The sequence below is a fragment of the Galeopterus variegatus genome, unplaced genomic scaffold (genome assembly GCF_000696425.1).
Source record: "Galeopterus variegatus unplaced genomic scaffold, G_variegatus-3.0.2 Scaffold696, whole genome shotgun sequence".
NCBI lineage: Eukaryota > Metazoa > Chordata > Mammalia > Dermoptera > Cynocephalidae > Galeopterus > Galeopterus variegatus.
In genome coordinates this window covers 149,304-166,298 of record NW_007726807.1, presented here as the reverse complement: position 1 = coordinate 166,298, position 16,995 = coordinate 149,304, and the positions used below count along the sequence as shown (strand labels likewise).

The window sequence follows — 16,995 nt, the reverse complement described above, 5'->3', positions numbered from 1 at the left end:
GGGAGCGCCTCCGCGCTTCCCAAGTGGCGCACTAGCACAGTGCACCACCGGGCCGGCCCAAGGAACAGACAAACTTAACTTTGAAGTTCTTCTGTCTGTTATGTTGTCTGCATGGCTAGATGGTTGTCCAAAATGCATCAGTCCTGGAGTTAAAACAGATCTAAAAACTGAGGCATTGCCACACTACGTGAGACCCAAGTTCCAGTCAAGCCTGTATTGTATTTCTGATTGTGCCCATATGTTAGTGCCCCACATTTAATTTAGTGCACCAGGTTTTTTCCCCCTGGTCTCAAACTTAAATTTAAACACAAACTTGCAAGTACCTTAGTTTTGCTTTATAATCTATTATGTGCCAGAAGTGCAGCCATGTGTTTCCCTGATCCTTTTTGTTTGTTTGAAGGCAATTTTGTTTTCAGCCTCTGTCACCAAGTGAATTTGGCATGTTGTTTGCCTGCTTTGCAAAGTCTTACATCCTGAAGCTTAAAGCAGCAACCTCCCATGCCGTAGATCAAGTCACACAGCTAGGGAGCTACGGACCTGGGGTTTGAAACAAGGTCTGTCTGACTCTCAAGACTTGGCTGTTGTGATGTCCTTTCTCCCCTGCCGTGTGCCAGGCATGCCACGTGCATTTTTGTATTCCATGTCACAGCAAACCTATGCCATAAATTTTATGAGCCTCAGTTCCCAAGTGTGAAACCCAAGGTTGAGAAGCTTGTCCAAGGCCACCTGGCTAGTCGGGGGTGTGGACACGGTTTAAGCTTAGGTCCAGCTAAGTCCAGTGCCTGCCTCATCTTTTAAATGAGAAGGGTGGTTTTATGGGGTTCTCCTCGTGGAGCAGCCTTTCTGCATGCACTTCGTCATTCAAATTATCCCTCTTTGGACCTCTTCCAGCCTTCATCTGTTTTTATCAGGGTGTGGTAACCAGAACTGTGCACAGCAGTCCAGATGCAGATGGCCTGTGATTATGAGCAGAATAGGGTGATGTTTGATGTTGCTTTTCTTAGTGATGTTATTTAGAGTTTCTTGAACTTGGGGGCTGCAGAAAGCTGTTAGATCAATCTCTGTAGGACATCAGAGCCATTTTCACCTCTAATTTCTGACTTTAACTGATAACTTTGGGCTCATCATCTTTTAGTAGAAATCTGATGGCTGACTGTTTGGCTCAAGTGGGTAGAACACCACCTTGTAGCACCAAGTTCACGGGTTCGGATCCCTGCACCGGACAGCTGCAAAATACAAAACCACCAAACACAAGGGTTGGTGACAGGAGCACTATAAACATTCAAAACCACATAAAGCTAAACAATATGTTTTTAAAAATAGTAATTTGAATGATTTTAACCTCTCTGCTGATGAATCTAATCTGTAGTTTTGTGCCCTCTGGCCCGGCCCTTTGAGAGCACCCGCGGTTCGTCTCTTTCGGTTGCCATTTCATTCTGCGAGAGAGCGAGGGGTCATCAGTCAACTGTAGACTATGCCGTAGCATCCCCCTGCCAGACGATTTATAGAAATGTTAAGTAAGATCAGTCTAGAGATCAGTCTTGGGAGGCCTGCACTGTTTAGAATTCTCCACAGAGAGAAATGTCAGTTTTTCAGGTCAAGTGGCTTCGCTCTGGGGATCAGCACAAGGCATTTTTTTTTGCTTATTTATTTTTTTGCCTCACTGAGTTTCTGCTCACACTTGCTCTACCCACACACATTGTGGGGTTTCCCTCTACCAAACTCGCTTCCCAATCTTGAAGGACACATGTTCTTTGAGGCAGCCTCTTGTATTTTTCTGTTAACCACATAACTACCACTTTTTATTTCCCTGGATATATTCTCTCTGATATTTCATCTTATTAGTCAAATATCTAATCAATTTCTTGAGTAAATGAAACCTGTTCACTCTATGGAGCATTCAGAATCATGGCTCTAGTAGCCTTCTGACAAGAGGTCATAAAAAATATTGGGCGAGAGGGCAATTTTTTGTATGTTTCTTGTAAATTAGGCATAAAGAGTCTTCTGCAGAGTAAGTTTGGCCACATCTGCACACAGCCTCTGACTCAATGTTTTGGTTCAAAGCTTTTTAGGGTGTTCATTTGCATGGCAGTGAGAAGAACATTTTCCAGGCAAATGAACATTGTTTGTGGGCAAATCCTTCCAATGCTGAAAACATTGAATTCTGTGGCTACTTCTTTAGAGAAAGCTCAGAATGTGTTAGAAAACCTGGGAGAGCAACCTTGACGATGACCGGGCCAGTTAACAAATAGTGATGGAGCTGCAGTTCTTTCTTCCAGGGTTTACTGAGTTTAATTGGTATGATTTCATTTGTGAAAAGTCTTCTAGATTATTTCAGTTAAGAATGATTGTAAAGTGAAATATCATCCAACATTTCCACATCTGTCATCCAGTTTCAGCTATTAGCTAATCTTGAACTCATTGAAAGAAACTTGGCCAGGAGGAGGAAACAATACTAAACTAATTTAACCCTAATTGTAGTTGAGACATTGTGGGATTAGTGAGTAAGGTCAAAGGAGAAAGTGAGTGTTTGGGACATCTTAATGTTTGTAAAGCCATCAACTTTGTCCTTTTTTTTTTTTTTTTTTCAATTTGAAAATACGTTGGGTCAGGTCATGTATTGATTATGAGTGCAGTTGGCTGCAAGTAACAAGAAAACCCTAACATAGTGGTTTAATAAATAGATGCTTGAGATCTCCCCCTCTCCCCACCCCACCATATAAAGCCTGGAGGTAGGTGGTTCAGTCTCGGTACAGTGGATGTTATTAGTCTCTTGGGCTCCTTTCCTTCTGCTCTGCCATCGTTAGCATGGTGGCTTCTTGCCTTAGGAGGACATCGTTTCTGCTGCCCCCCTGTGACTGGGGAAGGAAAAAGGTAGAAAGGGCATTGTCAAAGGGCTTTGCAAAATCTCTTCCTTTACATGAGAGACACCAGAACGACTGCTGGGAAGACTTCCACTAATGTGTCACAGACAGAGCTGGGCACCTGGCCTCCCTAGGCCAATCACTGGCCAAAGAGAATGACACGACCATGCCTGGTGTAGATCAATTTGTCCTTTGGGGCTGGGGTAGGGGTCTGGCTACTCATGAATCCACTCAGGGTCTGTTAGTAGGACAGAAGGAGAGTGGGTAGGAAATCTATCCAACAGGTGGCACCAACCTTGGATTGTTAGATGTAGAAAAGGTTATAATAAGAAATAGCCATCTGTTCAGTGATTTTAATTTCTCCTAAGATGTGCATCGTTGATGAATGCAGTTCCTTTTCATCTATCATTCTGCAGATCCTGGTGTAGGAAAGCTACTAATATGTAACATTCTTAATATAGAGATTTAAGATCTTTTGCTTATTGTCATTTATATTGTAAAATTCATTAGAAATCATACAAGTGCATGCGCACATACACACATAGTGGTGTGTGTGCGCTTGTGTGATTTCTAATGAATTTCACAGTATGAATGACAATAAGCAAATTGATCTTAAATTTTTAAATACTTATTAAATTTAAAGATACTAAAGTCCGTATCTTTTTAATAACGACCGAAGAAAGAAATGGAGTCCACAGTTAAGACTGAACTATCTGCCTGTTCAGCAAAAGAAGCAAATACTTCACCCTTATCCAGTGTTCCTGTCCTCGACATTCCGCTTATGTCAGGCTTTATCAGGAGGGCTGTAGCCATAAGCACATACCACTGCAGTGAAGAAGTGAATGTGATGGGAAAAGATAGTGGCAAGAGATAAAAATAATGATTCCAACTTTAGCCTAATGATAGGTTATGTTCTCTCACACTTAATTATATAACGGAGATACTGTTTTTTTCACCTTGTGATCAAAATAGCCTACGATTTATCATACTGCCATTAACAGTTTAATTACTAGGGACTAAGGAGGGTGATTTGTGAGAACCTAAAATTATGGCTAATCTCGGAGAAGAAAAAGGTAATTTAGTGCTCCGATAAGATAAATATGTTCTCATGTTGATTTTATGAATAAAGCAAATGTTTAATGTGGGAGGCATCTGACATCTAAGAGTCCCAGCAGTGAAGTGTGGTATTTTGAATTTACTTGATGGATTTGTGTCTGGTTCTAGCTCGTGTCAGGTAATGCCCCTCAAATCAGGTTTGCACATGGTAAAATCTCCATGTAGCATTTGGTGTAACATCAATATTAGTCATGTTCTCTAAGAGCCAGGTAGTATATACACTTTAACTTCACTTATGGGTTATAATTAGGGAGACCATATAATTTATTGTCTGAACTGAGACACTTCTTTCAGCCTAAGTATTTACAGTCTTGGGTAGATAAACATGACTTTATTACAGGGTGATATAACTTTTAGCAAATTACCTCCATCCTCTTAAGTACTCATAAATTTTGTCTCCCCAGTTTCCAGATTGTGCAGCAATTCGCCTGACAGTTGGGTTACATTTTAGGTCCTTCTCCATATTTCTTGACTTCTTTTGAGCTCATATGTCCATACAGGGGGAGAGTGCTGGCCTCTCTCTCCCCCAGAGATAGGAAGTGACTCATTTTACTGTGAATTTGAGAGAAGAAATGAACATGCTCAACGAAGCCTCTCTCTCTGGGCTTCCTCTTGCTGATCTGCCTGCCCACAGCAAGGGGGCTTTCTGGAATGATCTCCATCCACCACACAATAGGCTTTCTTTTTTTTCTAACTTGAGGTAGGCAGCTATGTTTCTGTTTGACCATAGGCTTGACTCTTAAGGTCAGTGGCTTGAAAGTAACAATAAACTAGGACACTCGTGGGGGTGAGATGGAGTATTTTTGATAATTACTCTGGGCACACAGGACCCATAGTCTGGGGCCCAACAGACTCAGTGTTGATCCTTAATGATAACTGGACCCTGTTAAAGAACAGTCTTTCCTCACTATGTCTCATCCCCTTTGCAATTCTGTGCTGGATTTCCACTTATGTGACCTGGCTTATTTTGAGGATCATTCCGCATTTGAATATTTACTTCAGAAAATAGACGTGATCAACTTCTCTGTTCAAAAAAGGCCATCGCAATGGTTTTTCTTCTTTCTCTTCTTATATATACTATTCTGTTTTTTAGATTCGTTATAAAGAGGAATATAAAAAGTCTAAGGACAAGTGTACATTTGTGACTGACACTCCTATGCTAAACCATGTAAAAAATATTGGCGCTTTTATTTCTGAGGTAAGGTATCCAAAACTTGCAAAATGGCTTGCGCTTTTCTTTTCTCTATTTACATAGATAGAAGTCTGTGTATTAAAGTTAGAGAAGAATATTTTCAAAAGCTCTCTTGAATGTTGGTAATATCTGTATGATTATCTAATACTACACACTATGTCAGTTAACTCACGTAAATTGATAAATTTTACTGTCCATGGTTGATATATTTATTACCTTTTCTCTATTTACATAGATAGAAGTCTGTGTATTAAAGTTAGAGAAGAATATTTTCAAAAACTCTCTTGAATGTTGGTAATATCTGTATGATTATCTAATACTACACACTATGTCAGTTAACTCACGTAAATTGATAAAATTTACTGTCCATGGTTGATATATTTATTATGTATGTCTTTATTTTGACTCTAACCCTTTCTTATTTATGTAGAATTACTCTTGAAAAATGATATTTTTATTTAGTAAGTAGAAAGCACTGGCAAAATACTGTAGTTAGTTTTAGAAGTTCCATTATTTTATTTCCTAATAGACTTGTTACAGGTAAACTGTTGAATATCATGTTGGAAATAAGTAAAATTTTACCAGCTGATTCCATAAAATGTGACATCTTTGATAAATAATTTTAAGTTAATTTAAACTATTTTTGAGTGGGATAACATCAGCTCAACAGAGATACCTATTATGAAACCACAGAGTGAGAAATCCACTATCTTCATTTCCAGCTGGAAAATCCTGACTTTCTGAGAGCATTTCGAACTGCAGTTTATGCTGCATTGTGGAGCATTGTAGGGCACAGTGTTAACAGTGATTTCTGTGATGAGGCCTTGCTGTGGTCTGTGAGTAGATCACTTAGAAGAGATAAACTTGAAAAGGGAGTGGATAAAATAGTGTTGTAAATGACTGACCTCTAGTGTTTCTTAAGTTATGCTGGAAAAAGATCAACATGATGTTCTAACGATTATTCCTGCAAACATGAAACAATTTTGAGGAAAATCAGTACATTTTCTTTTACAAAGTACCAAATCCAAACAGTTGTGGAAACAGAAGGCTTACAATAGGATATATGCTCAATATTCAATGTTCAAACCTAGCTCTGAGTGGAAAGACCATTAGGGACTCATCTATAGAATCATGGGAAGGACACGGTTCTGTTTATTTGTGTTAGCTGTGTTAGTTCTCCTGTGCAGAGAAATTCTTGGTGTCCTCAGTTATTGATTACTTTTCCTGACGGAGTTAACTGCAGAACAAAATATTGGAAGTGGGCAGCACCCTTGAACCTAATTTTCCCAAGAGGAAATGGTGAATGAGTGTTTGTCTTTATCACTAATGACTGAGATTGCTTAGAAACAGTGCAGATTTGAGGTGGAAAACCAACAAAACAGCACCCCCACCTCCCACTGTAGCAGGGGGAGGTTGAGAAGACTTGAATTAAGGAACATTGCCATTTGTGTTCGAGTTCTAGACAGTAAATTCTAACGACGTGTATTTTTCTGGAACAACTCAAATGTCTCATTGTTCTCAAATTGTTCACTCATCAAACATATGAAACTGTCAATACACACAAATAGATTTACTTTTGGAAATATACATGGGTTTAAATAGAAGAGTAGTCGTTATGTCCTAGCACATATCATTTGGAGCTTTCTCCATGACAAATTGTATTTATCTTTTCACAATGGTCAGTCTAGAATCTAAAATTACAGTCATTAGCAGATTTTTGTATCAATTCTGTTTCTGAAAAAAGTTTCTTTTTATATTCACAGTAAAAAAAAAAAAAGAAATGTTTAATTTTTTTTTCTTTTTCTTACCCTAGGCAAAATACAAAGGCACCATTAAAGCGGACCTTTCCAATTCTCTTTATAAGCGGATGCCAGCCACAATCGACAGTGTCTTTGCAAGAGAGGTTACACAGCTTCAGAGTGAGGTGCGGTTTCCCTAAATTGTGATATAATTATGTAGATCAAACATATAACCTCATACAAATTATTTAGCATTTTAATAAAAGTTGTTTATCTTGGGTATTAAATGCCAAATGAGAGTTGGACGCAACTGGTTTATGTGCTGTCCGGGGTTGCTGGTGAAATTGCAGAAAATGAAAAGTACATGCATGTTTATATCAGTCACGTGATGCCGTTTTTCCAAGTCTCATTCACCACTATTTATAAGGCAAATTTTAATCTTATTTAGGCAGCGTACATAGATGAAATTCTTATAGTAAATATTAAACTATTCTCTGATTTAATGTATGATCCCGAAGTGGAGAACATTTCAATAGCATGTTCAAAGTCACGTAAATTGTTAATGGTTGAATTCGGGATCCACAGGTTATATCAATTAGAAAGTGTCTCCTGAATTTTCTTTTCTGTGGATTGTGTTTTTAAGAGTATTTCAGGCTATCAAAAAGAGCCTCCTTCAGGTGGAAATGGCAATTTTTGTGACTAAGTTGCAGACAAACTTAAGAACTGTTGTCATGTAAACTCATTTTGAAACCAGAAAAGTTTAGGGGTAATTTTCCCTTTATAGCACATCAGGAGTTAGGGCTTTCTTAATGCATTTAATCTACTGCCTTTCTTAAAAAAGAATTTCAAAATTGAATAATTCGCATCTTTCTGATATCATCTTATTGTTTTGTTTTCTTCTGAATTTTTTTCTTTTTGTCTGATTTTTTTTTCTTTTTGTTATTTTGTTAATCTGTTCCTTGGTTCTCTAAGCTACATGAGAGAAAGAAACGCATCTATTTGCTCCCTGCTTACCTCCCTTGCTTAGAACAGTCCCTGGCACATAGGGAGGGTTTAGTAAATACTGGTAAAATGGACTTTTGTTGATTTCCTTTTTCAGGATATGCTTCCTTTTATAGAGATTATATTCTTCACAAAAAGAAGTTCTCACTATGTGTCAGGTGCTATTTTATGCATTTCACAAAAATCTATGTCATTTATTTCTCATTACAACCTCATAAGGCATCTCCATTTTAGATATATGAAAACTGAAGCACAGAGTGGTTAAGTAACTTGCCCAAGGTCACACAGCCAGGAAATGGCAGAGCTAGCACATGAACAGGGGCAGTTTGGTTCCAGAGTCTGGATTCTTCACCACACAGTATACCACCTCTTTCTTACCATTTTTTCTCGCTCTTTTTTTTATTAAACAAGTTTACTTCTTTCCTAAGATTTTTTTTACTTTTAAGTAGAGGATACTCATAATTTAAAATAGTTACTCTTAGAAAATACTGAGCATAGTTATCCTTTGCAGAACATCTTTAAGTACTCCATTATTACAAATTTAAACGTCCACTTTGTACCCAACTTTGCAGTAAGCTAATCTCAGCTATGCAACATGAGGCTAAAAATATATGATGTCAAGTTTTTGCATAGCTGACCATGACTGATACACCCTTTATTTTTCCTGGAAACATCTGGTCACCTAGCCACTTGCTGATAATATGGGTTGCTTTGAAAAGCAAATAATTACAACACAACCCTTGATGTGTGACAAGCAACAATTATGCAATAAAGAAAAAAAATTATGTTATTTTTATACTTATTTGGGAAAGTAACATTTCAGATACTGACATTCTCATTTCTTTGGAAGCACACAACTTTTCTCACCTTTTTATAGCATAGGTAGGCCTATCGTACGTGTATGCTTGTGACATAGAACTTAACATGAAAAATAATCCATATTTTATATTTTGCAGTCTATCATATTTTTGTCAGAATAGGTTATCACTTACATTGTTAACATGTGTTGCTAGAATAGTAGAATGGACACCACTGGGAAAGAGATTAGTGGTGCTTTCCATTATTGTAATAAGTCACTGCACTAGTTAGGAAGGAAAAAATTTGGATTCTGAATATGGTATCTATTTCAGAGATTTACATAATCATAATAACATTTCTTTAGACATACGTGCATCAATTTTATTATTGTTAAAATAGTAATTCTCAGAGTTTATCTGGTAATAAGGGAGGTAAGAAAGTAGAAGAACTATTTGACAGTGTCTGTGATACTTAAACAACTACAATTTTACTGGGTCCAAATAGTACCAGATTTGTAGTAACCTAAATTAGAGTATTAGATGTATTCTGAAATTTAATGGCATTCTGGGTTCTAATGAAAAGTTTCCTAAACTTTTGACAAACTAGTAAAACAAACTTTTATCTTAAAACCAATTTGCAAACCCTCTCAGACGCTTACATTCAAACTAGAGTGATAAGGTAAAGGTAGGTAGATTAAAACTTCCTTATAAAAAATGAGTGATAGGAAGAAATGCCATTTAAAAAAGAGAGAGAGAGAATGTGGAGTTTTTAAGGGACCATTTTAGTAGCTATCCCCTATTAAACATTTTATAAACAAAGATCACAAAGAAAGCTTCTTAAAATGGAGTGGACTGTGCCCTGAGGTGGTGAGATCCTTCTCATGAGGACTGTTTCAGGCAAAGGCTAAATAATTCCTTATCACAGAAGTGATACCAACTACCCAGGCATCTGAACTGTGGAGATTTATAAGAGTCTATGTGTCCACAGGGTCCTATTTCAGGAGTTCAGAGGTGTCTATATTATGGGATTAAAAGCACATTTACCTATGCAGTGCATATAAAATATACTGTAAGTTAAACACATATGTATATCTTATTTATGTACATATGATATAAAAATATACTATAAGATCAAATATATAAAATAAATGTATATATTACTTATGTAAATATATTTATATATACGTCTCTAGGTGCCCAGTCCCATAGCAATCTTAGTTCTCAAAGGCTAAAAAAAACCGTATTAATCTAGGGAAATGTCATGCAATAGAAACAAATCCTAAGAAATCAAATTTATCAGAAAAATTATTAGCTCTACACAATTGCCCATTAGCTATTTTAAGGAAGAAAATTAATATGATAAGTTAAAGTTCAGCTGCCTCCAATTTGATGTAATCTTAATTCCAAAGTGGTACTTAGTAGCAGCTATAAATGAAATGACTATTTTAATGCTGCACGTAGAAAATTACATAGCCTTTTTAAGAAAGAGTGCTTTTTAAAATTGTGCTTGATGAGTCACTGTTTCTATGATAACCTACCAAATGGTCAGCTGCATTGGTTGTGTTTATGAAGTCACAAGTATGACAGTCTGTCCAAAATACGAAATAAACCAGGCATCCATCAAAAGGAAGATGGGTACACACTAGCTTGTTTTATTTAAGAAGGATCAAATCTCAAAGAAAATTTCCCTTGGCTTTATGGACTTGGACACACATTAAAATCCTTCTTCCTCTCTTCAAAGTTATAATATAGAATGTAATGGAACTGAGATAATGGACTTTCTCAACCTGAATGGAGGTTCTTAAAAGATTTTCTACTTAACATAATTCATTGATAAAAGTTTAAATATATATGTTCACCAGAATTGGATATGCTGATAGATTAAATTGATAGACTCTAACAAGATGAATTATGCCTAGCATAATGTGAGGTGCTGCATTTGAGTCCTGGTAATCAACCAAATAGATAGGATTGGATGATGGAACATGGCTTGGTGGGACTGAATAAGATTAAGGGCATTAGTTGACGGAAATCTCAACACCAGCCATTAAAAGGAAAGTGATGTGACCCATCGAGGCATGAATAGCATTTAGCATGTGGGAGATGATAACCTGGATTAAATTAAGCAATTCTAATTAGGATTGGGCAGACAATCATGGGCACCTTGAGAAAGAGATGGTTAAATTGGGATTTGGGCTGAAGAGAGCATCTAGGTTGTTCAATTTAGTGAATTAATCCCTGAAGACAGTCTGGAGAAATAGAAGTCACTGAAGGCTCTCTTCTCACCTTGGAAGTTCTGTCCTGTCAACTGGGCTCTTTCCATATGGCCACATATGGGGAGATAGATTGGGGTTTGATTAGTGGAAGAACTTTCAATCAGAGCTTTCAAAATTTAGAGCCTGTCATAAAGGCTCTCTTCTCACCTTGGAAGTTCTGTCCTGTCAACTGGGCTCTTTCCATATGGCCACAAATGGGGAGATAGATTGGGGTTTGATTAGTGGAAGAACTTTCAATCAGAGCTTTCAAAATTTAGAGCCTGTCATTTCCCAAGTCGAGTTCTCTCTCAGCAGATACTTTTAAGAAAAACTAAGTGGGGAGCAAGAGAGGTGATTTAAACATTGATAGATGTACTAGATGGCTTTTTTTTTGGATGATAAGATTCAGTGATTTTATTTGTAAAAATTAGTTTTATAATTTTCAATTCAATCCTTTAGATAGGTTATCTAAGTTAAGTGAGTGGTTAATTCTGTTTATAAAAGCCTATTAGGAGTTTAAGTTCATGAGAGTGTCTAATAAACTCATTAATTCATCCATTCATTAAACATTTATTGCATTTCTACTCTGTCATTCACTGTGACAGGCACAGGGTATTAAAAGATGTGAAAGATATAGACGTAGCTCTCAAGGAGCTCATATTGGTTAAAAGTTCTTTAAATTTAACTACATTCTTTTTCATTGAAAACTAGACCTTGTTTTGTTTTGGGTGAAGATCGTTCTAGTTTTTCTTTTTAAGTTACCTTTACTCTCTCATGCCAAGTAATTACAACTCTATTTATTATTTTTATTATTAAAATTTTAATGTATTTGAAAATTAATCTTGCCCTTCCTTCCTTCATTTACTATTATTCTGTTCTCATTAAGTTATTCATTCATTAATTTATTCATTCACTGAGCAAATATTCACTGAAGTTAATTTTGTGCCAGGCACTATTCTGGGTTTTGAGGATTCAGTGGATGGGGCAGTTATGTTTTAAGAAGAGAAGACAGACAATAGGTAATTTTATAAAAATAAAGTTATTAAAAATTGTGAAGAAAATAAATAGGATAATGTTATCAACTGAGAGTAAGGGGATAACTTTGTTGCTGTCTTCTTGGTCTTCATTAATTCCCAACTTCATTGCTGAGTTTGAGTACATCTTTTTCTGAGGTATCTTTCTTATGCCAGTATGGAGCAAATTAATCCCAATATAGAGCAAATTCAACATGGCGGTCATGGATGGTATTGGTATGATGTTCATTTCCCTAATGGAGGACAAGTCTTGACATATGTGAGAAATTTTTCTGCCTGTTATATTTTCTCCCCAAAGTTTGGGCATTTAATGAGGTTTATGTTATATTATCGCTATGTCTACATAAAATCAGACCCATTCATTAAAAAATAAACAATTCACTTTCCAATATCCTATAATTTCCTCCTACTTGTTTTCCCAAGATTTAAATCTTAAACATTTATAACCCTGAAAGTTCTTGGATGTGGATGATTTCTCAAAACTGTAGCTGAGATTTAAACTAGATGAACAGAAGATGAATAGAAGTGGGGATTTCATCTTTGATCAAGGACATTTTGAAATAAACAATAAAGACTTAGAATTAAGAGTAAACTGAAGCACTAAGATGAAAACCTTATGGATATTATGTTGTTGCAGAGGTGTAAGCAAATTTAATTCTCAGTGATGGTATCAAATACATAAAATCCTAGCTAAATACTGAAATTTACCAGGTAAGAATTTAATACACCTCTAAATGGAACTGACAATTATTTGTGTTTTTTAAGGTTGTCTACAAGCAGAAACATGATGCTGCCAAAGGATTCTCGGATTATGCCCATATGAAGGAGCCACCAGAAGTCAAACATGCCATGGAGGTCAATAAACACCAGAGTAATGTAAGGAAGCTCATTCCTCATGATTTTCTAGAAAATTGTAGTTAACCCACCTCAGGGCTTATGATTATTTTGTTGAAAGTTAAATATTGCAACACTCTTATTCAAAAAGGACTTTAACATTTTTTATCAGTCAGAGGTACATCTAGAAAATTGTAGTTAACCCACCTCAGGGCTTATGATTATTTTGTTGAAAGTTAAATATTACAACACTCTTATTCAAAAAGGACTTTAACATTTTTTATCAGTCAGAGGTACATCTGAATTATTCAGTCATTAACACTTTGTTGAATGTCTTTAAATTGTCAGGCACTTTCAGGCATTAGACATTTTGCTTTCTGTAAGACAAATATGGATGCTTTGGACCTGTTGGGTTATTAACATTTTCACAGCTTCCTTGACTTGATGCTGAAGCTCATGGTTTCCAGTCTAGAATCACAGAAGAACTGGAAGAAAGAGGATTGGAAATCAATGGCCCACAGAAGGATCATTCACAAACACTTTGTACCCCACAATTATTTCTTTTGGAATGCTTGTGGGGAGCAAACTTAAGACGCATGGAGAATATGAAAGCAATGATGCCTAATGGCTGAATTAGAAGTAGAAGCCGAGAGGGAAAAAATTAGCCTGTGGAAAATGAATTTCTTCTTTGGTTATAAATTACCAGGTACATCGAGGCTTTCATGCATTTGCTCAAGTACCGCCACTATCCTGGTGGCCTAGAAAAATAATTTCTTCCCGAAATGGTGGGGGAAGCTTATTTGTCTCCTTGTGAATTCTCTGCTTTCCAAAAGGAGTGTATGAACTGTCTGCCACCTGATAGGTTAGAATCAGTTACGATAACTTGTCTGTCCTTGGGTCAAGAAATTCCCTTTTCTGGGGAAAGTTCCTGAAGCATGTTTCTATCCCCCTACTTAGTTCTCTTGTGCACCCAGAGCCCAGCCGTGCAAAGTGTCTCTTTGCAAGATGGCAAAAGTTACTTGATACCGAATTGCAATAGGTCAGTATTTAAGTAAAAGCAGAGTGAGGTTTGACATTTTTAACCCAAATAGATAAACATATGCTAAATCTAAAGCACTTTTCTAAGATGGTTTAAGATTGATAGGAGATGTAGAAACTGCGTGTCTGTAATTATTAGCAGGGTTATTTAAGGGAATGCTTTATAAGAGCTGTTTGCTTACAGAATGACTATAATAATCATAATAACTGCCACTTACTGAGCTCAGTCAGGCACCAGGAACTGTGCCAACAGTTTGATCATTGCCAATTCTCACAAAACCCCTGTACTGATGCCCATTTTGTAGATGAAGAAAATGAGACTAAGGGATTGAGCCCCCGAGACTGCTCTTTCTGTTACACCCTGCTGCCTCCCTCTGAAAAGTCACTGGTGATTAGTGAAGATAATAAATGAAATGTTAAAAATGGGGAGCAAAATAGGTTATCAGAATTCAGATGTACTGCAGGAAAGAATAACCGAGACACTCTGAGTTCCCACTATTTTGACACCGAAGAGACTGTAGATTTACACAAAAGGCTGTGGTTACAAAGTGAGCTGGTGGTCTGGGGTGGGAGATGGTGTTATGGGATCCCGGGAGGCTCTTTCTAGCTCTATAATTCAATGAAATTCAAATACGGAAGTTCCTTATCATAGAACTGGGCTTATTATTTTAACTCTGCCTTTTCTTTTAAAAGGTCTTTGATTGAGGGATTGAGGGAATAGAGAATAAAGCCCTTTTCTCTTCTATTCAATATTGTGTACTTATGGGAGAAGGATGTGTTTACTTACACTCCTCCGCCAACCTGGCTCAACCTTTACAGGCTAAGTTTATACATATAATAGGATTTAGAAAGTGTTTAAGAGTATTTACTCAGATTTAAAGTGAGAATGATATTTGTATTCTACCTGTGAAGTCGTTGATATTCCTCTAGAATCAAACCACTTAGAATAATACATTTGTTTTTCCTACAATATGAAATTTAAACATAGGTCTTGAAAACCACAGGAAAGCTAACATATCTCTTGGTTCAGGAGGTGGGTCTGCAGAATCTCTATAACAAAATCCTGTCTCCTGGAAAGCTTCAGCCCAATGAAACTCATTGCAGAGAATTTACTAGTGGAATTACCCATTCAGAATGTGGAATGTCACTTTGCACTGTGGCTGTACATGACTTAAAATAAAAATGTGTCATTACATGTGAATCTGATTTACCTAGAAACAGTGAAAGTCAACAACTTTGCTTACCTTTTTTGTGTTTCCTTCAAATGAAGTCAGCTTTCTTTCTTTTTTTTTTTTTTCTTTTTGTGACCGGTAAGGGGATCACAACCCTTGGCTTGGTGTCGCCCTCACTGTGCTCAGCCAGTGAGTGCACCGGCCATCCCTATATAGGATCCAAACCCGTGGTGGGAGCGCCGCTGAGCTCCCAGTGCCGCACTCTCCCGAGTGTGCCGCGGGGTCGGCCCTCAGCTTTCTAATATCTGTTGGAAAGTTAAGAAACTGGGACAGTTGCAGTTTAGAGCNAGATAAACATATGCTAAATCTAAAGCACTTTTCTAAGATGGTTTAAGATTGATAGGAGATGAAGAAACTGCGTGTCTGTAATTATTAGCAGGGTTATTTAAGGGAATGCTTTATAAGAGCTGTTTGCTTACAGAATGACTATAATAATCATAATAACTGCCACTTACTGAGCTCAGTCAGGCACCAGGAACTGTGCCAACAGTTTGATCATTGCCAATTCTCACAAAACCCCTGTACTGATGCCCATTTTGTAGATGAAGAAAATGAGACTAAGGGATTGAGCCCCCGAGACTGCTCTTTCTGTTACACCCTGCTGCCTCCCTCTGAAAAGTCACTGGTGATTAGTGAAGATAATAAATGAAATGTTAAAAATGGGGAGCAAAATAGGTTATCAGAATTCAGATGTACTGCAGGAAAGAATAACCGAGACACTCTGAGTTCCCACTATTTTGACACCGAAGAGACTGTAGATTTACACAAAAGGCTGTGGTTACAAAGTGAGCTGGTGGTCTGGGGTGGGAGATGGTGTTATGGGATCCCGGGAGGCTCTTTCTAGCTCTATAATTCAATGAAATTCAAATACGGAAGTTCCTTATCATAGAACTGGGCTTATTATTTTAACTCTGCCTTTTCTTTTAAAAGGTCTTTGATTGAGGGATTGAGGGAATAGAGAATAAAGCCCTTTTCTCTTCTATTCAATATTGTGTACTTATGGGAGAAGGATGTGTTTACTTACACTCCTCCGCCAACCTGGCTCAACCTTTACAGGCTAAGTTTATACATATAATAGGATTTAGAAAGTGTTTAAGAGTATTTACTCAGATTTAAAGTGAGAATGATATTTGTATTCTACCTGTGAAGTCGTTGATATTCCTCTAGAATCAAACCACTTAGAATAATACATTTGTTTTTCCTACAATATGAAATTTAAACATAGGTCTTGAAAAGTAAGGGGATCACAACCCTTGGCTTGGTGTCGCCCTCACTGTGCTCAGCCAGTGAGTGCACCGGCCATCCCTATATAGGATCCAAACCCGTGGTGGGAGCGCCGCTGAGCTCCCAGTGCCGCACTCTCCCGAGTGTGCCGCGGGGTCGGCCCTCAGCTTTCTAATATCTGTTGGAAAGTTAAGAAACTGGGACAGTTGCAGTTTAGAGCTTTTAATTTCTGCCTGCTTTCTGGCCAAATATTTTATTGGAATGGTTATCAAGGGGCCAAAGGAAGTGATTTTCTTTCAGAACCTTTCTCTCCTTTATACCTTTAGCAGTGTGTATAAGCAGAAGAGGATGGGAGAGGATTCTTTGTGACTGTGCCTCTGAATTCTCACCTCTGAATAACCAAGAGTTCCAAAGGGAATAGCATTCTGGGGGCAGTGGTCTCTTGTATCACCCCAAAATTTACTGATCCCAAAACAGGAAAAAACAAAAAAGATTTCTCAGAACATCCTCCATTGTAGCATGTACTAGAAAAGAAATTTGGAGTCACACCAGGGCTCACCCCAAAATTTACTGATCCCAAAACAGGAAAAAACAAAAAAGATTTCTCAGAACATCCTTCATTGTAGCATGTACTAGAAAAGAAATTTGGAGTCACACCAGGGCTGAAA

The 16,995-nt window shown here is 37.3% G+C and overlaps 1 protein-coding gene across 1 annotated transcript in view; it reads left to right on the top strand.

Moving 5' to 3' along the window:
- NEBL (nebulette) overlaps window positions 1-16,995 on the top strand; it is a 110,369-nt gene that overhangs the window by 3,430 nt on the left and 89,944 nt on the right. Inside the window, 3 exon segments of the mRNA XM_008571523.1 lie at window positions 5,074-5,178; window positions 6,986-7,096; window positions 12,765-12,875. Of these exon segments, the coding sequence (XP_008569745.1) occupies window positions 5,074-5,178; window positions 6,986-7,096; window positions 12,765-12,875 (327 nt within the window).